Source organism: Bombina bombina, chromosome 4 (assembly GCF_027579735.1).
Source record: "Bombina bombina isolate aBomBom1 chromosome 4, aBomBom1.pri, whole genome shotgun sequence".
Classification (NCBI taxonomy): Eukaryota; Metazoa; Chordata; class Amphibia; order Anura; family Bombinatoridae; genus Bombina; species Bombina bombina.
Window position 1 is genome coordinate 327,765,021 of NC_069502.1, and position 21,271 is coordinate 327,786,291.

General features: G+C 40.1%; 1 protein-coding gene across 1 annotated transcript in view; it reads right to left on the bottom strand.

Annotated features, from left to right (window-relative positions):
- The window catches only part of DHX36 (DEAH-box helicase 36), a 195,585-nt gene that overhangs the window by 150,803 nt on the left and 23,511 nt on the right, over positions 1-21,271 (bottom strand). Inside the window, exons 9-11 of the mRNA XM_053710066.1 lie at positions 16,493-16,574; positions 15,635-15,775; positions 3,169-3,271 (exon numbers count right to left, since the gene is read on the bottom strand). Coding sequence (XP_053566041.1) covers positions 3,169-3,271; positions 15,635-15,775; positions 16,493-16,574 — 326 coding nt within the window. The remainder of the gene's footprint in view (positions 1-3,168; positions 3,272-15,634; positions 15,776-16,492; positions 16,575-21,271) is intronic.

The following is a 21,271-nucleotide window of genomic DNA, read 5'->3' on the forward strand; positions in this document are numbered from 1 at the left end:
GGAAAAACGTATGGCCGTGCAGATATTTGAAATTCTTATGCCGGAATTTGAACGCTTGTTCTATAGCTATGAGGCATTAAGGGAAACCATCCAGGCTATTAAGAGTCCCTGTCCTCAAAAAGTTGACCCTGTGAATGTGCGGACCTGCCTTCCCATATTGGACCTGAATAATATACCTCTCACCCAGCGGCAACCGAATACTAACGCTGCGGACAACACTTCTCTCTCTAGATTTGGCTGTTTTAACTCAGGACATGGGGGATGTTTGTTTAGCCCATCATACTGCCGAGTATACCGCTAGACCTGCAGAGCTCGCTATCGTCTCCACATCCGCCATTTCATTGACGGACATGATCCTTACCTCACTAACAAGAAGACAGGGCACCAGGCATATTTTCGATGCAGCATCGCTACAGGTGACCATTTGGTTAACTGCCAATGCACCTCTCCGATATCCACATCCTCTGCAGCGCACCTTTTTCAGCAACACTGAGAGGACAGACGGAACACGGCCTGCTTCCACACTAACTCCATCATGCCTGCCTGCATGCCACATATATCCTGTAGGAAACGGGCTTTTCATCTGTTGCCCTGTGTATCGTGCTGAATGGAGACCAGACTTGGGTCATCGATCGTGGGTCCTGGGCAGGGCAGGCATCGGCTAGAATGGGAGGGCTATAAGTGAGCGGACTTTCACAGTACTTTGGCTAACACACTCCAGAATATTTAATCTACTTCTTCAAGTTGGACAATACTAGGCTGCCAAGGTCCAAAGCACGCTAACTTCCACGTGGATTTTCAGCCGAAATCTTGTATGTAGCCATACTGGACAGTTCATACTGTTATTCTTCTATTTTTGTAAGTGTACTTACTGTTGTGGTTATTTTTATTTTTTTTGAAGCCTCTATCAATTACGACATAATCTGTTCCTCTCAGAAACACCCAGCTGCAGTTCATATAGTGTAATATGTAATCTGTGCTAAGTTTAAGTTGCTTCTTACATAGCCTATGTGTTATTACTTTTTATTTTCACTTCCCATGCCTTTATGTATACAACACATGCCGATTTGCAAATTGTGCATCTGTTTAGAGATATGTTTGTTGTTGGGAACACAGTTTTCCTTTTATTATCTGACAATAGGGACTTGCTGAGTTGCTGCTACAGACTCCCTGAGTGGGATTATTGCCATACCGTTCGCCTGCAGATGTCATTAAAGCAAACTTATCTTAGTGGGGCTCTCCTAGACCTTCTAATACAGGTATAGACAAAGCTTTCCACATTTCTGTTCCTGACATGACTGGTACCTGATAATTTTCGAAAAGCTGTAATAATTGACAAGGTTGTGTTAACTTCTAACAGAGGTATGGCGTCGGGTAATGAGATTATTAATTGCACTCTGCTCAGGAAACCATTTTACCAATTAACAACATGATTCCTGCCAAAAAATAATTGTCCCATACATGTTTTTGTAAGGCATAAGGTCTCTGCAATTTGCAATCCTATTTAATACTCTGTGCTGGATAACATATCCAGGTATGCATGCCAATCATTTTAAACTAAAGTTAGTTTTGTTTTTTTTATTAAGGTTTTTTAAATTAAAAAAAAAAAAAAAAAAAAAAAAAAAAAAAAGAGGACTCAGGTAACAGATAATGAGAAAACCTTGGTGAGCATGTACAGTAGCTATTTCTTGTATCTGTCGGAATGCATTTTCATATATTTTTTTATCGTAGCCCAGTATATCACGTGTCTCAGAAGCTCACCTTTTATTCGTATACAGATATGTAGCAAACCAGCTCATAGCGTTAAATTCATGCAATTCATGTATTTTATTCTTACGTGTTGAGTGTCATGTGCTTTCCTTACCATATCCACTGTGAATGTATTAAGTGTGTCCTTATAGAATTTCAATTTATATGTTTGTAAATGTTTCCATGCTGTATGCCTAAGCTCTCTTCAATAAAAAGAATTAAAAAAAAAATATGTAGTCACTTGAAATCATTGATTTTTCTGTAGGCATACATTTCCTTTTCCATCATTTTCATAGCAATAGTAAGCTAGCATGAAACCAGGCCATACAAAGACCATACAAGTGTGGTTTACAGGAACTTCTTACCAAATGTGGCTTATGTAGTTTTTTTCCCTATCAATATGGAGGTGGTGATAAAGGTTTTTTTAAGGCTAATGGTATCCAATGACCCAGAAAGAGCAATAGTTTAACTAGTGGAAGTTAGGGGCAGTAGTTCACCTTCTCAGGTTGTTCCAACAAGAGCGTGGCCTCTGTTAAAGGGATATTGTACTGTAACTTTTACTCTGCTTTAGTGTGTTCCCAATGATCCATATTATCTGCTTTAGTATATTAATTTGTTTGCAAACAAGCTCCTATACCTTTATTTAGTCATTTGAAACAGCTGGCTTTACCTGTTGAAACTGCCACCTATAAAAGGAAAATATGAATAGGTTTGAATGCTCTGTAGAAAATTTAAATAAACAGAAGATAACAGAATAAACTAATTTCCCAGCAGGGACGGTAAAGAGAGATTTTTGTAAATAGCTGGTTTTGCTTGTTGAACAACCACTGCCTTAATTAACATTTTAATACCTATTAGAACCTGTGTACAAAGATAACATGACCATATCATTGAGCACAACAGGTGATGGTTTTTATGGGCAAAACAGCTATTTCAAATAAAAAATAATCATGAAGGAACACATTAAATGGAAACAAATTTTACAGTACAATGTCCCTTTAAGGTCGCTGTTAAGGGTTAATTGTGGTTGGGGGACTGGCAGGACTAGGAGTGTTGCCTTGTGATTAGCATATTATGGAAGTCACAGCAGAGTGGTCAAGATTAGGAATTGTGTGGGTGGTCTGAGAAGGTTGCAGTTAGATTTAAATATATTGGTTTTTAAAAAAAAAAAAAAAATTCTAGTTTTAGGCGTTTTATAAGATTGTACAATTCCTAAAGTTGCACATAAAGAGGAGAATCGCATTGTAGTGATGGCCACATGATATCTTCACTACAGTGCTCTAGCGGCTTCTTCTTGTTACAGGCTGGCGTTATGATTTGTAGGGAGACTGGTATGATAGCTTGTGATCTGCTACCTGAAGACAACGCTGGGAAACAAATACACACAGAAAAATAATTCATAAAAAAGCAAACACTTACCTCCCCTTTTAAAACAATATGTCTGATGAGTTCAGCAATCAAGTCAAGGTCGATGTTATCACTGTCTATTAGCTCCAAGGCATCAATAGTTTTTTCTGAATATCTACAAACATTGGAAAAAAAGAAAGTACTATTTATAAACTGTATGAGGATGACTGATGGTGACTCATTTGTACATTTTAAGAAAAATAAGTAAAATACTATGTAATATACAAATATAATCAATTTATTGTGTCTGCATGCTTTAAAACATTAAAAAATAGGCCATGATTATAAAAATACAGAAGGCCGAAGATATGGACTGCACTCTCAAAACAATGGTAACATACTGCCTGTCGTAACTACCCCAACGCAGCTGGTGTGCAAAATCAGCTAGGGCTACCTCTTGGCCTACAGATTTATTAAAACATCTACTGTCATTCTTTAGTATTTGGTGCTGGCTTTTCTTTTTTTCTTTATTTAGGTTTTTAGTTAGCGCCTATTCGATTCTTCACTCAGTCTACTCCAAGACAGTTATGAACACAAATATATATATATATATATATATATATATATATATATATATATATATATATATATATATACACACATACACATATAAAAGAATGTAGCCCTTGGATACCAATAACATACAATGATGAAACGACACTTTTTAACCTTTTTAGCGGTCAGTAACACAGTAAGTAAACACTTTTTGCGAGTATCCAGCAACAGTAATAAATCATTTGGCCTTCAGGAACATGACACAGAGAGTGGTCACCACTTGAGGCAAGGAAGCAAAAGATCACCGGATCTCCATAAGTAATATGAAACACAGATAAAGGCGATGAAACTTATTGCTCATATGGTGAAAAGAACATAATCTTCCAAAGGAGACAATTTCCAATTTTTACTCACTATGTTAACCTGTGCCATTTGTCAAGGTGTGATAGAAAGTTATCAGTGCTTAGGATGGTCCATGGCCAAAAATTATGTTGCCAGTATGTTCACTACATTCATTTCATCTTCAGTTCAAGGTGGCCAAACCACATTGCGACTCACCTCCGCCAGGACAAGAGAGAAACAATGGTTCAGGACTATGTGTAGTCTAGAAATATTTCCCACAGGCTATGTCTGCTCTGCTACACAACAGAAAGGAGTCTATGGAGCCCATTTATCAAGCTCCAAATGGAGCTTGAAGGGATGTGTTTCTGGCGAGTCTTCAGAGTCGCCAGAAACAGCAGTTATGAAGCAGTACGATCGGGTTGATTGACACCCCCCTGCTGGAGTCTGCAGGGGGCGGCGTTGCACCAGCAGCTCTTGTGAGCTGCTGGTGCAATGCTGAATATGGAGAGCATATCGCTCTCCGTATTCAGCGAGGTCTTGCGGACCTGATCCGCACTGTCGGATCAGGTCCGACAGACATTTGATAAATGGGCCCCTATATATGGGCCTGCATAATATTTTGTACTTTTATGTTTGAAGGAGTTACTTTTGACTTGCTAAAGCCCAATATTTTGCTAAGAGGTGACGTTTTAACCTCTTAGCCAATAGCCGTGCGGTAAATACGGTTCCCATGGGCGCCAAGCCGGATTTACTGCACGGCTATTGGCTAAGAGGTGAAAACGTCACCTCTTAGCAAAACTTTTTTTTAGCCGTGGGCTGCTGTAGAAGCTAAGAACGGCGATCGGTTAAAACAAATACAGGAGCTTTCTACATGAAGTCTCTTATACTTCATGAATGAAAATCCCCTTTATTTGTTTCAATAGACAATCCTAGCGTTTGTAAAACGCTAGGATTGACTTTCACTTTAAATGGAAAGAAAGATGAAAATGAATAAGTCTGGCTCCACAGCCAGCAGGCAAGTTGCATGCATTTCAAATACCAGCTTCTAATGGGCTGTCCTCCAGCATTAAAGCAGGAACAAACTTTAGAGGACTTTACATTCCTAGGGCCTGATATTTAAAACCTCACGCTCAGGCAAGATATTCTAAGAAGCCTTGTAGGTACAGCGAGGCCCTCAAAAAAATAAATTAGAAACACAATTTTTAGCTTGAGTAACGCTTATGTTGCTATGTAGTGTTCTTTATGTGCAGCAGAGACTCCTACAATACAATACAATACAAGGTCTAAAACTTGAGTAATGTTTATGTTATATAGTGGTCTTCATATAAAACAGAGACTCCTACATTACAATACACAGTCTAAAAAAATCCCAAAGATTGTATGTGATTTTTTTCTCAATCCCAGTGAGGGTTTGCATATCAGGCCCTATGGCAGCAAGGTCCCACCATGAACAGGAAAATAATTTGGAAACTGCAAATAGACAGACTGTGTGATGCAGTAAGTTCATTAATAAAAAAAAAAAGTGCATTAACAAGGCCATGCATTGGTAATTGTTTGGACTAAGTAGCTGGAGATACAGGGGTTCTACTTAAAGTAACACTAAACACAGTAGAATAGCATAATCAAATGCATAATATACAATGCAAATTTCAAATGAGTGATAGATTTTTTTTCTGACAAATGTAAGTTACATTTTCCTTCCTAATAAATCGTGTGACAGCCATCAGCCAATCAAAAAATTCATAAATGTATATCTTGCACATGCTCAGTGGAGATGGTGCCTCAGAAAGTGTGCTTATAAAAAGATTGTGCACATTTAGATAATGGAATTGGAAAGTTGTTTACATTTGTGTGCTCATAATCATGGAAGTTTAATTTTATCTTGAATGTCCCTTTAATAAGAACTACAAAACATGTATTTTAAAATATCTAAAAAATAAATTAGCACACAAGATTTTGTTCCTTTGAAATCTGCTCAATAGCTCAGGTCTGGTTAAACTGATTAATTTCAGCTTGCTTGGCTTTGCTGCAACACAAGCGGACAGCTCCACCTACTGGCTATTTTAATAAATGCACTGCTTCTCAATGCTTTTCAATAGCAGTCACATGACTGGAAAAAACACAATTTATGCTTACCTGATAAATTTATTTCTCTTGTGGTGTATCCAGTCCACAGATCATCCATTACTTGTGGGATATTCTCATTCCCAACAGGAAGTTGCAAGACGACACCCACAGCAGAGCTGTAATATAGCTCCTCCCCTAACTGTCATAGCCAGTCATTCGACCGAAAACAAGCCGAGAAAGGAGGAACCATAGGGTGTAGTGGTTACTGTAGTTTAAATTTAAAAATTACCTGCCTTAAAATGACAGGGCGGGCTGTGGACTGGATACACCACAAGATAAATAAATTTATCAGGTAAGCATAAATTGTGTTTTCTCTTGTAAGGTGTATCCAGTCCAAGGATCATCCATTACTTGTGGGATACCAATACCAAAGCTAAAGTACACGGATGAAGGGAGGGACAAGGCAGGTACTTAAATGGAAGGAACCACTGCCTGTAAAACCTTTCTCCCAAATATAGCCTCCGAAGAAGCAAAAGTATCAAATTTGTAAAATTTTGAAAAAGTATGAAGCGAAGACCAAGTCGCCGCCTTGCAAATCTGTTCAACATTTTTAAAGGCCCAAGTGGAAGCCACAGCTCTAGTGGAATGAGCTGTAAGCCTTTCAGGAGGCTGCTGTCCAGCAGTCTCATAGGCTAAGCGGATTAAGCTTCTTAGCCAAAAAGAAAAAAAGGTTGCCAAAGCCTTTTGACCTCTCCTCTGTCCAGAGTAGACAACAAACAAAGCAGATGTTTGACGAAAATCTTTAGTAGCTTGTAAGTAAAACTTTAAAACACAGACCACGTCCAGATTGTGTAACACAAGGATGGAACCACAATCTCTTGATTGATATTCTTGTTAGATACCACCTTAGGTAAGAACCCAGGTTTGGTACGCAGGACTACCTTATCCGTATGAAAAATCAGATAAGGAGAATCACATTGTAAGGCAGATAGCTCAGAGACTCTACGAGCCGAGGAAATAGCTACCAAAAAAAAAAAAAAAAAAGAACTTTCCAAGATAAAAGTTTGATATCTATGGAATGAAGAGGTTCAAACGGAACTCCTTGAAGAACCTTAAGAACTAAGTTTAAGCTCCATGGTGGAGCAACAGGTTTAAACACAGGCTTGATTCAGACTAAAGCCTGACAAAATGCCTGAACGTCTGGAACATCTGCCAGACGCTAGTGCAAAAGAATAGACAGAGCAAAAATCTGTCCCTTTAAGAAACTAGCTGACAATCCTTTTTCCAAACCTTCTTGGAGAAAAGATATCTACGCCATACCTTATGGTAAATTTTCGTGGTGACAGGCTTTCGTGCCTGTATTAAGGTATCAATAACTGACTCGGAGAAGCCACGGTTTGATAAAATCAAGCATTCAATCTCCAGGAAGTCAGCCTCAGAGAAATTAGATTTGGATGGTTGAAAGGACCCTGAAGTAGGTTCCCATGGTGGAAAGGATGACATGTCCACTAGATCTGCATACCAGGTCCTGCGTGGCCACGCAGGTACTATCAGAATCACTGATGCTCTCTCCTGCTTGATCTTGGCAATCAGTCGAGGGAGCAGAGGAAACAGTGGAAACACATAAGCCAGGTTGAAAGACCAGGGCGCTGCTAGAGTATCTATCAGTGTCGCCTTGGGATCCCTGGAACTGGATCCGTAACACGGAAGCTTGGCGTTCTGGCGAGACGCCATGAGATCCAGTTCTGATTTGCCCCAAAGGAGAATCAGTTGTGCAAATACCTCCGGATGGAGTTCCCACTCTCCCGGATGAAAAGTCTGACGACTTAGAAAATCCGCCTCCCAGTGCTCTACACCTGGGATATGGATAGCTGATAGGTGGCAAGAGTGAATCTCTGCCCAGTGAATTATTTTTGAAACTTCTAACATCTCTAGGGAACTTCTTGTTCCCCCTCGATGGTTGATGTAAGCTACAGTCGTGATGTTGACCGACTGAAATCTGATGTACCTCAGAGTTGCTAACTGAGGCCAAACCTGAAGAGCCTTGAATATCGCTCTTAGTTCCAGAATATTTATTGGAAGGAGAGACTCCTGAGTCCACGATCCCTGAGCCTTCAGGGAGTTCCAGACTGCACCCCAACCTAGAAGGCTGGCATTTGTTGTTACAATAGTCCAATCTGGCCTGCGAAGGTCATACCTATGGACAGATGGGCCCGAGATAGCCACCAGGGAAGAGGATCCCTGGTCTCTTGGTCCAGATTCAGTTGAGGGGCCAAATCTGTGTAATCCCCGCTCCACTGACTGAGCCTGCATAGTTGCAGCGGTCTGAGATGTAAGCGTGCAAACGGCACTATGTCCATTGCCGCTACCATTAAGCCGATTACTTCCATACACTGAGCCACCAAAGGGCGCGGAATGGAATGAAGAACCCGACAGGAATTTAGAAGCTTTGATAACCTGGACTCCGTCAAGGTAAATTTTCATTTCTACAGAATCTATCAGAGTCCCTAGAAAGGAAACTCTTGTGAGTGGGGATAGAGAACACTTTTCCTTGTTCACTTTCCATGCAACCTCAGAAATGCCAGTACTACGTCCGTATGAGACTTGGCAATTTGGAAGTTTGACGCCTGTATCAGGATATCGTCTAAATAAGGGGCTACTGCTATGCCCTGCGGCCTTAGGGCCGCCAAAAGCGACCCTAGAACCTTTGTAAAGATTCTTGGGGCTGTAGCTAATCCAAAGGGAAGAGATACAACTGGTAATGCCTGTCTTGAAAGGGAAACCTGAGAAACCGATGATCTTTGTGTATCGGAATGTGAAGATAAGCATCCTTTAGATCCACTGTAGTCATATATTGACCCTCCTGGATCAGTGGTAGGATGGCACGAATAGTTTCCATCTTGAACGACGGAACTTTGAGGAATTTGTTTAAGATCTTTAGATCCAAAATCGGTCTGAAGGTTCCCTCTTTTTTTGGGAACCACAAACAGATTTGAGTAAAAACCCTCTTCCTGTTTCTCCTTTGGAACTGGATGGATCACTCCCATAACTAGGAGGTCTTGTACACAGTGTAAGAATGCCTCACTCTTTATCTGGTTTGCAGATAATTGTGAAAGGTGAAATCTCCCTTTTGGGGGGGAAACTTTGAAGTCCAGAAGATATCCCTGGGATATAATTTCCAACGCCCAGGGATCCTGAACATCTCTTGCCCACGCCTGGGCGAAGAGTGAAAGTCTGCCCCCTACTAGATCCGTTACCGGATAGGGGGTCGTTCCTTCATGCTGTCTTAGAGGCAGCAGCAGGCTTTTTGACCTGCTTACCTTTTTTCCAGGTCTGGTTTGGTCTCCAGACCGTCTTGGATTGAGCAAAAGTTCCCTCTTGTTTATTATTAGAGGAAGTTGATGCCGCACCTGCCTTGAAGTTTCGAAAGGCACGAAAATTAGACTGTTTGGCCCTAGATTTGGACCTGTCCTGAGGAAGGGCACAACCTTTTCCTCCCGTGATATCAGCAATAATCTCCTTCAAACCAGGCCCGAATAGGGTCTGCCCCTTGAAGGGAATGTTAAGTAGCTTAGATTTTAAAGTCACGTCAGCTGACCATGATTTAAGCCATAGCGCTCTGCGCGCCTGTATAGCAAAACCAGAATTCTTAGCCGTTAGTTTATTCAAATGAACAATGGCATCAGAAATAAAATAATTGGCTAGCTTAAGTGCTCTAAGTTTGCCAAGTATGTCATCCAATGGAGTCTCTACCTGTAAAGCCTATTCCAGAGACTCAAACCAGTACGCCGCAGCAGCAGTGACAGGGGCAATGCATGCAATGGGCTGTAGGATAAAACCTTGTTGAATAAATATTTTCTTAAGGTAACCTAATTTTTTATCCATTGGCTCTAAAAAAGCACAACTGTCCTCGACAGGGATAGTAGTACGCTTTGCTAGAGTAGAAACTGCTCCCTCAACCTTAGGGACTGTCTGCCATAAGTCCCGTGTGGTGGCGTCTATTGGAAAACATTTTTCTAAAAATAGGAGGGGAAGAGAACGGCACACCTGGTCTATCCCATTTCTTATTAATAATTTATGTAAACCTTTTAGGTATTGGAAAAACATCAGTACACACCGGCACTGCAAAGCATTTATCCAGTCTACAAAATTTCTCTGGCACTGCAATGGTATCACAGTCATTCAGAGCAGCTAAAACCTCCCTAAGTAACACGCGGAGGTGTTCAAGCTTAAATTTAAATGTAGAAATATGAGAATCAGGTATCTTTCCTGAGTCATTAACATCACCCACTGACTGAAGCTCTCCTTCCTCAGCTTCTGCATATTGTGAGGCAGTATCAGACATGGTTATTAAAGCGTCAGTATGCTCTGCATTTTGTCTCACCCCAGAGCTATCTCGCTAACCTCTAAGTTCAGGTAGTCTGGCTAATACCGCTGACAGTGTATTATCCATGACTGCCGCCATGTCTTGTAAAGTAAACGCTATGGGCGCCCTAGATGTACTTGGCGCCATTTGAGCGTGAGTCCCTTGGGCAGGAGTCAAAGGGTCTGACACGTGGGGAGAGTTAGTCGGCATAACTTTCCCCTCGTCAGATTCCTCTGGTGATAATTTTTTTAAAATCAGAATATGATCTTTATTGCATAAAATGAAATCAGTACATTTGGTACACATTCTAAGAGGGGGTTCCACCATGGCTTTTAAACATAATGAACAAGGAGTTTCTTCTATGTCAGACATGTTTATACAGACTAGCAATGAGACTAGCAAGCTTGGAAAACACTTTAAATCAAGTTAACAAGCAAATATAAAAAACGGTACTGTGCCTTTAAGAGAAACAAATTTTGTCAGAATTTGAAAAACAGTGAAAAAATGCAGTAAATCAAACTACATTTTTACAGTGTATGTAATAGGCTAGCAGAGCATTGCATCCACTTGCAAATGGATGATTAACCCCTTAGTTCAAAAAACGGATCAAAAAAACGAAATAGACGTCACAACCAACTGCCACAGCAAGCTGTGGTCCTACCTTCCCCAATAAACGACTTTGGAAAGCCTTTGAGCCCTTTAGAGATGTCCTATAGCATACAGGGGACTCCTGAGGGAAGCTGGATGTCACAGTTTGTAATTTTAACTGCACCAACTGTAACTTTTATACTATAACAGTGGAAAGCCTCAGTAAAACTGTTTCTAGTCAAAATTTAAGCCAGCCATGTGGAAAAAACTAGGCCCCAATAAATTTTTATCACCAATGCATATATAAAAACGATTAAACATGCCAGCAAACGTTTATATTGTAATATCATAAGGGTATTACCCCTGGGAGTAAGCATGATACCAGTCGTTATTAAATCACTGCATTCAGGCTTAACTTACATTAATCCGGTATCAGCAGCATTTTCTAGTGTTTTCCATGTCTAGAAAAAATTATAACTGCACATACCTGATAGCAGAATAAACTGCACGCCATTCTCTCGCTGAAGTTACCTCATCTGTGTAATCCCCTCAGACATATGTGAGAATAGCAATGGATCTTAGTTACAACCTGCTAAGATCATAGAAACCTCAGGCAGATTCTTCTTCTATTTACTGCCTGAGATAAAATAGCACAACTCCGGTACTATTTAAAAATAACAAACTTTTGATTGAAGAAAATTAACTATATTTAACCACTCTCTCCTACAACATCCTAGCTTGTTGAGAGTTGCAAGAGAATGACTGGCTATGACAGTTAGGGGAGGAGCTATATTACAGCTCTGCTGTGGGTGTCCTCTTGCAACTTCCTGTTGGGAATGAGAATATCCCACAAGTAATGGATGATCCGTGGACTGGATACACCTTACAAGAGAAAAAGGTTGTAATTCTGAAACGGTGTAAATTGAACCGTTGTAAAACGAGGGCCACCTGTATATATAGAGGTGACATGATTACTTTATATAAATATATTCAAGGCCCATATACAGAGATGGCAGAAGCTCTGTTTATTCCAAGAAAATTGTTTCTGACAAGAGGTCATAATTTAAGGTTGGAGGAAAGGAGATTTAATCTCCTGCAACGGAAACGTTTTTTCACTGTAAGAGCAATAAAATTGTGGAACTCAGTACCAAAGGAGGTAGTGAATGCCAATACCATAGATACATTTAAAAATAGTCTGGATAAATTTCTGTATATAAACAAAATTCATGGATATGATTGCTAGTATTAAATGGGTCAAATTTTAATGGGGTTATTTAAGCTTAACTGGAGCTTTTTGTAAGTATTTTAGATTTGTATAGGTTGAACTCGATGGACTTCAGTCTTTTTTCAACCTTATCTACTATGTTACTATATATATATATATATATATATATATATATATATATATATATATATATATATATATATATATATATATATATATATATATACATACATACATATACACACACACACAGTTAAGGATCATAATTATTTCTGGACACCTGCAGCTTGGAGTGGTGCCTGCAATATCCTCAAATGTGTGTAGGGCCACGGCAGCTCTTTCCTTCCCCAATAAATAGTAGGTGGCACCCTGACAATCAAATTGCAGCTATCGAGCAAATCTAAACAAGCCATAATCCTTGGCTCACTATAACTGAATGACCAAAACTAAATTTGATTGTCAGGGTGCCACCTACTATTTATTGGGGAAGGAAAGAGCTGCCTTGGCCCTACACACATTGGAGGATATTGCAGGCGCCACTCCAAGCTGCAGTGCGCTTTAACTTTTTTTATACCGGGAGCCCTGCTGCTGTAACGTCACATTGTGGGCGTCTGCAGCGTCCCAGTAACAGCCAAAGAAGTTCTGAACACCTTTGAAGCCGCTTCCCTTACTTCCTTCATGGTGCCCAGATGGAACCTTACAACCACATAGCTGATGCTTTGAGTCCACGGACACTATGGAGCCCTGGGAGTACGCCATGGCTCTGTGTTGAGGGGGGGAGAGGTTACAATGTACGCCAGTGTTCGAACATTTTCCCGGACCCATAGGAATGTGACGCAGTCCTGCATTCCTATGGGTCCGGGAAAATGTTAGAACACCGGTGGTATGCTAACAGAAAATTAAATAAAGCGATAATGCATGAAAGAAACCTGTTAAATAAAACGTAATTAAAAAAAAACAAAAACATTTTTAAGTGCAAGCCCAAATTTTCCTGTGCTCCTTTCTGCAGACATTCTGCATTTTCTGCGAGGAATGACAAATGGTAACAGCGCTAACAAATAATTGTGCAAAACAACCTAGTGGTTTCATTACTAATGTTTATTTAAATATATAAAACACAATGTGCAAAAAATGCAAAAATAGTTGCAAACTCTATACAGAGTGATTAATCACAGCTTGATTAGCAGTACAAAGCATGTTTTTTGTTTTTTATAACAGCTGCTTATACAAATTTTATTCACACTAATTATTCACACACAGTGTTCACATAGTATCAGTGGGGCTCTCCATTTTTTTCGTAATCATTTTCTGCGATGACATTGCAGTATGTTCTGCCTTGGGGGCGCCCTGTATACTGTATATTACAGCCTGTACATGTAAGCAAATAAATAACATGTGTGGTCTTACAATTAATAAAATAACGGATGTCAAATTCCTTATTCAATACTTGAGATCAGAATTTATCCCCTTGGATTACATAACTACAAGTCTTGCATCTGGAGGCACAACAGTTATAAAAGCCCTTCCTTTGTTTTAACCATGTAGAGTGGGTAATTTTGGGGAGCATGGATGGAGACAAAATGTTTCTCAAAGTTTTTGCTTGTTTGGAAATAAATTTCCACCCATCTTTTGTTATTTCATTTAGAACAGGGTCATTTTGTAAAATTGGCATATGTTGTTTAATAATAGTTCAAATGTCATTATATTCCTTACTATAGGTAGTGATGAACATAGGGGATTTATTGAATGCCTCTTTATTGTTAATATTTCATTTTTTATATTTTAACAATTCTGATCTAGGTGTCATATCAACTTGTTCCTTGGCTTTATACAATATTGTTTTAGTATAGCCCCTATTTGAAAGTCTATCAATAGTATTCTTGGCACTTTCTTCATAGGTCACACTATTAGAGCAGTTGCGTTTGACCCTAATAAGTTGGCTCTTGGGAATATAATTTTTTAAGTGAGTTGGATGACAAGATTGGTAGCTTAAAATTGTATTACCCGCTGTGGGTTTTACGATATAATTCTACATTGAATACTTCCTCATTTTTGTTAAGTATAAATATTACATCCAAAAAGCTGAGTCTATCCAAAACTCCTGAAAATTAAGATCTACAGTATCGTTGTCAGAGATCTCCATATCATGTAACTAATTTTCCTGTTCCAGAGTATCACAGTGGAAGTGTTTTTTAAGGGTCAAATACCTCACAAATATGTTCACATCTAAGATAGTCTGGAACAGGTTGAAATGGCATGATGGAGAATAACCCAAACCCCTAGAGAGAACCCTATGCTCCACCTCAGAAAGTGTATGATTGGAAAGATTTATTAAATTTTTTGTACATATTTGGGACTTTGTCTGTTTCTGTTCCTCTGTGGATACCAAGGACCCCCCTCCCTGTTCCTCATAGACACTGTTTCTTTTCCTATATCTTTTTCTCTGTCTCCTCACTCTATGTATTTTTTCTTTTCTTTAATATAGGGAGGGCCTAAAGTACTAATGGTAGGAGTATGTAACACAGATATTTGATCAGTTTCAGTGCCTGATCCTAAACTGGTCTCAGTGTTAGTCACTGTCTGGTATATTCATGCACTGGAACAGTTTTTAACGTTGGTTCCCCAGCTATTTCTTACCACAATCCAAATTAAATGAAAAGAAAGAACTATGTTTTTCAATGAATAATAAATAATAACTTTAACTTATGTTGAATTTAAAAAAAAAATGTTCCCATTGAAAAACACAGCACCATATTATACCATCTAAATTCATACTTTGTAAAAACTCATACAGTGGGGCTACTGTTTGCCTCACCTGGCAATGTTCTAAACAGTGACCACAAACACATGTATAGCTAGCCCTACATATAAGATAATAAATATACTCAGCAGGTTTTGTTTGCAGTTTGTAAGAAAAACAAGGAATGTTTTAATCATTAATAAAATTACAGTTTTAAAAGGTTTTAAAACATTTATTTTGTGTGTGTGTGTGCTCTTACATAATTGCGGACAGAATTTTTTTTTTAAAGAGAAATTAGTAATTTTATTTACATATGCATAGTACATATCAGCAACAAAGCACTGTACAGCTAAATATCTGCAGACATAATAAATATTTTAGGACCGCTTTCTTAGTAATATTTGGAGGGCTTGCCAATTCCTATTAAATGCAGAAAGCAGCCTCCAGACTTACACTGCTATAATCCACAAAGTCACAGTCTGCAGATCCATTTATAGCTGTTCCTAACTTGCCCCAGCAGAAAAGAAACCTAAGTTATAACATTGTGGCACCCATTGCTTTATGAATACCAAGCATAGAGGAAACAATGACTGACACATACAATTAACAGATATCACCTCATTATCATGATAATAAAATTAAGGAGGAACCTCACCTTCCCTGGAGTTTCCGAACATATTCAGGCCAGCGCTCCCTATACAGCTCTTCTTTTTCCTCTTTTTCAGGTTGTGTTGTGTGTCCTTGCAAAAATCTCTTCTTCCACGGAGGTCTCCGCATAGTGTCCTTAGGGATATAACTTAAACATAATAATAATAAAATGAAAGCCAAACCTCCAGAAAGAACACATTTATTAAGAAATGCATATACTCAATAAGGACTGCAAGAAAAAGCATATTACATAGATAAGATAAAATAAGATGGCATTCCACAGCAAACATGTGGTTGAGTGGTCCCTAAATTAAGCCTTTACAAACATATGAGGTGTTTAATTATGAACACAAGTATAAAATGTATGCCCAGGCATTAGCCACAATAAATATTAAAGTCAGGGTTACATTATACAGATTTTTCATTATTCCATTTATAAGTATACTAGTTTAATTTGAAAAAAACATACTCCTAAGCGTAATAAACCTATTTTTCTGTCACAATCATGGAAGCGTGTCACAGTCCACAGAAAGATGTGAAAACCAATAGGAATAAATGCTGCAGTAAGTACTATGCATTTCCTGTTACTTTCAAATAAAAATCTAATATAATTTAATTATCTATTTTTTTTTTTTCTTTAATGTTTCTATTATTAGTATTACCTATTTTTGTAATGAGTCTCTACTCAGACAACAACATTGTTTAATACAAAATAATATAGCAATTGCAGCATGTTGGGAAGGATAAATGCATTTCAATTTATATTTAGGATCAGATAATGCATGTGCCACATTCTTTTCATCATCTTCTTTCAAATTCTACTCTCATAAGAGTATGTATTAATAAAAAGTAAAATTATACATACTTTAACATTTCAATAATGTCTTCCATAAGGTATTCTTGTACAGGGTACGTAAATCCAGGAATATGCAGCATTGGACAGTTATCTGTCGAGGTAATATTGTCAAATTAATAATTTTGAATGAAAAACAAATTAAGGGACATTAAACACCAAATACAGTTTATCAGCATAGAATTGAGGTTGTTCCCTACCTCCCTCTAGTCATAGGTGCTACCATGTTGAAATCTTTAACTACATTTCAGTGCCGACGTGTCTGCACATGGATAGTAACTTGCCGTCAGATAACTGCAGTCTAACCTAGGTTCCATAATAGCAGCACTCATGATTAGAGGAAGGTGCGTAAAAAACAGAATTTATGCTTACCTGATAAATTACTTTCTCCAACGGTGTGTCCGGTCCACGGCGTCATCCTTACTTGTGGGATATCTCTTCCCCAACAGGAAATGGCAAAGAGTCCCAGCAAAGCTGGCCATATAGTCCCTCCTAGGCTCCGCCCACCCCAGTCATTCGACCAACGGACAGGAGGAAATATATAGGAGAAACCATATGGTACTGTGGTGACTGTAGTTAGAGAAAATAATTCATCAGACCTGATTAAAAAACCAGGGCGGGCCGTGGACCGGACACAACGTTGGAGAAAGTAATTTATCAGGTAAGCATAAATTCTGTTTTCTCCAACATTGGTGTGTCCGGTCCACGGCGTCATCCTTACTTGTGGGAACCAATACCAAAGCTTTAGGACACGGATGAAGGGAGGGAGCAAATCAGGTTACCTAAACGGAAGGCACCACGGCTTGCAAAACCTTTCTCCCAAAAATAGCCTCCGAAGAAGCAAAAGTATCAAATTTGTAAAATTTGGCAAAAGTGTGCAGTGAAGACCAAGTCGCTGCCTTACATATCTGGTCAACAGAAGCCTCGTTCTTGAAGGCCCATGTGGAAGCCACAGCCCTAGTGGAGTGAGCTGTGATTCTTTCAGGAGGCTGCCGTCCGGCAGTCTCATAAGCCAATCGGATGATGCTTTTAAGCCAAAAGGAAAGAGGTAGAAGTCGCTTTTTGACCTCTCCTTTTACCAGAATAAACAACAAAGAAGATGTTTGTCTGAAATCTTTTGTAGCCTCTAAATAGAACTTTAGAGCACGGACTACGTCCAAATTGTGTAGCAAACGTTCCTTCTTTGAAACTGGATTCGGACATAAAGAAGGTACAACTATCTCCTGGTTAATATTTTTGTTAGAAACAACCTTAGGAAGAAAACCAGGCTTAGTACGCAAAACCACCTTATCTGCATGGAACACCAGATAGGGCGGAGAACACTGCAGAGCAGATAACTCTGAAACTCTTCTAGCAGAAGAAATTGCAACCAAAAACAAAACTTTCCAAGATAGTAACTTAATATCTATGGAATTTAAAGGTTCAAACGGAACCCCTTGAAGAACTGAAAGAACTAGATTTAGACTCCAGGGAGGAGTCAAAGGTCTGTAAACAGGCTTGATCCTAACCAGAGCCTGAACAAATGCTTGAACATCTGGCACAGCTGCCAGTCTTTTGTGTAGTAAGACAGATAAAGCAGAGATCTGTCCCTTTAGAGAACTTGCAGATAATCCTTTCTCCAAACCTTCTTGTAGAAAGGAGAGAATCTTAGGAATTTTTATCTTATTCCATGGGAATCCTTTGGATTCACACCAACAGATATATCTTTTCCATATTTTATGGTAAATCTTTCTAGTTACCGGTTTTCTGGCCTGAACCAGAGTATCTATCACAGAATCTGAAAACCCACGCTTCGATAGAATCAAGCGTTCAATCTCCAAGCCGTCAGCTGGAGGGAGACCAGATTTGGATGTTCGAATGGACCCTGAACAAGAAGGTCCTGTCTCAAAGGTAGCTTCCATGGTGGAACCGATGACATATTCACCATGTCTGCATACCAAGTCCTGCGTGGCCACGCAGGAGCTATCAAAATCACCGAGGCCCTCTCCTGATTGATCCTGGCTACCAGCCTGGGAATGAGAGGAAACGGTGGAAATACATAAGCTAGGTTGAAGGTCCAAGGTGCTACTAGTGCATCTACTAGAGTCGCCTTGGGATCCCTGGATCTGGACCTGTAGCAAGGAACCTTGAAGTTCTGACGAGACGCCATCAGATCCATGTCTGGAATGCCCCATAATTGAGTTATTTGGGCAAAGATCTCCGGATGGAGTTCCCACTCCCCCGGATGGAATGTCTGACGACTCAGAAAATCCGCCTCCCAGTTTTCCACACCTGGGATGTGGATCGCAGACAGGTGGCAGGAGTGATCCTCCGCCCATTGAATTATTTTGGTCACTTCTTTCATCGCCAGGGAACTCCTTGTTCCCCCCTGATGATTGATATACGCAACGGTCGTCATGTTGTCTGATTGGAACCTTATGAATCTGGCCTTTGCTAGTTGAGGCCAAGCCCTGAGAGCATTGAATATCCCTCTCAGTTCCAGAATGTTTATCGGGAGAAGAGACTCTTCCCGAGACCATAGACCCTGAGCTTTCAGGGATTCCCAGACCGCGCCCCAGCCCACTAGACTGGCGTCGGTCGTGACAATGACCCACTCTGGTCTGCGGAAGCTCATTCCCTGGGACAGATGGTCCAGGGTCAGCCACCAACGGAGTGAATCTCTGGTCTTCTGATCTACTTGAATCATTGGAGACAAGTCTGTATAGTCCCCATTCCACTGTTTGAGCATGCACAGTTGTAATGGTCTTAGATGAATTCGTGCAAAAGGAACTATGTCCATTGCTGCAACCATCAACCCTAGTACTTCCATGCACTGCGCTATGGAAGGACGTGGAACAGAATGAAGAACTTGACAAGTGCTTAGAAGTTTTGACTTTCTGACCTCTGTCAGAAAAATCCTCATTTCTAAGGAATCTATTATTGTTCCCAAGAAGGGAACTCTTGTTGACGGAGACAGAGAACTCTTTTCTATGTTCACCTTCCATCCGTGTGATCTGAGAAAGGCCAGAACGATGTCTGTATGAGCCTTTGCCTTTGATAGGGACGACGCTTGTATTAGAATGTCGTCCAAGTAAGGTACTACTGCAATGCCCCTTGGTCTTAGAACCGCTAGAAAGGAACCTAGTACCTTTGTGAAAATCCTTGGAGCAGTGGCTAACCCGAATGGGAGGGCCACAAACTGGTAATGTTTGTCCAGAAAGGCGAACCTTAGGAACTGATGATGTTCATTGTGGATAGGAATATGTAGGTACGCATCCTTTAGATCCACGGTAGTCATAAATTGACCTTCCTGGATAGTGGGTAGAATCGTTCGAATGGTTTCCATCTTGAACGATGGTACCCTGAGAAATTTGTTTAGGATCTTCAAATCCAAAATTGGTCTGAAAGTTCCCTCTTTTTTGGGAACTACGTACTGATTGGAATAAAATCCCATTCCCTGTTCCTTTATTGGAACTGGGTGTATCACTCTCATCTTTAACAGGTCTTCTACACAATGTAAGAACGCCTGTCTCTTTATTTGGTTTGAGGATAAGTGAGACATGTGGAACCTTCCCCTTGGGGGTAGTTCCCTGAATTCCAGGAGATAACCCTGAGAAACTATTTCTAGCGCCCAGGGATCCTGAACATCTCTTGCCCAAGCCTGAGCAAAGAGAGAAAGTCTGCCCCCTACTAGATCCGGTCCCGGATCGGGGGCTACACCTTCATGCTGTTTTGTTAGCAGCAGCAGGCTTCTTGGCCTGCTTACCCTTGTTCCAGCCTTGCATCGGTTTCCAGGCTGGTTTGGGTTGTGAGGCATTACCCTCTTGCTTAGAGGATGCAGAATTAGAGGCCGGTCCGTTCCTGAAATTGCGAAAGGAACGAAAATTAGACTTATTCTTGGCCTTGAAAGGCCTATCTTGTGGAAGGGCGTGGCCCTTTCCACCAGTGATGTCTGAAATAATCTCTTTCAATTCTGGTCCAAATAGAGTTTTACCTTTGAAAGGGATGTTAAGCAATTTTGTCTTGGATGACACATCCGCTGACCAAGACTTTAGCCAAAGCGCTCTGCGCGCCACGATTGCAAACCCTGAATTTTTCGCCGCTAATCTAGATAATTGCAAAGCGGCATCTAAAATAAAAGAGTTAGCCATCTTAAGTGCGTGAACTCTGTCCATTACCTCCTCATATGGAGTCTCTCTACTAAGCGAGTTTTCTAGTTCCTCGAACCAGAACCACGCGGCTGTAGTGACAGGAACAATGCACGAAATGGGTTGTAGAAGGTAACCTTGCTGTACAAAAATCTTTTTAAGAGTGCGTTTGTTTAGAGTAGAAACTGCCCCCTCGACCTTAGGGACTGTCTGCCATAAGTCCTTTCTGGGGTCGACCATAGGAAATAATTTCTTAAATATAGGGGGGGGAACAAAAGGTATGCCGGGCTTATCCCACTCCTTATTCACTATGTCCGCCACCCGCTTGGGTATAGGAAAAGCGTCGGGGTGCACCGGAACCTCTAGGAACTTGTCCATCTTGCATAATTTCTCTGGAATGACCAAGTTGTCACAATCATCCAGAGTAGATAACACCTCCTTAAGCAGTGCGCGGAGACGTTCTAATTTAAATTTAAATGTCACAACATCAGGTTCAGCTTGTTGAGAAATTTTTCCTGAATCTGAAATTTCCCCATCTGACAAAACCTCCCTCATGGCCACTTCAGATTGGTGTGAAGGTATGACAGAACAATTATCATCAGCGCCCTCCTGCTCTTCAGTGTTTAAAACAGAGCAATCGCGCTTTCTCTGATATGTAGGCATT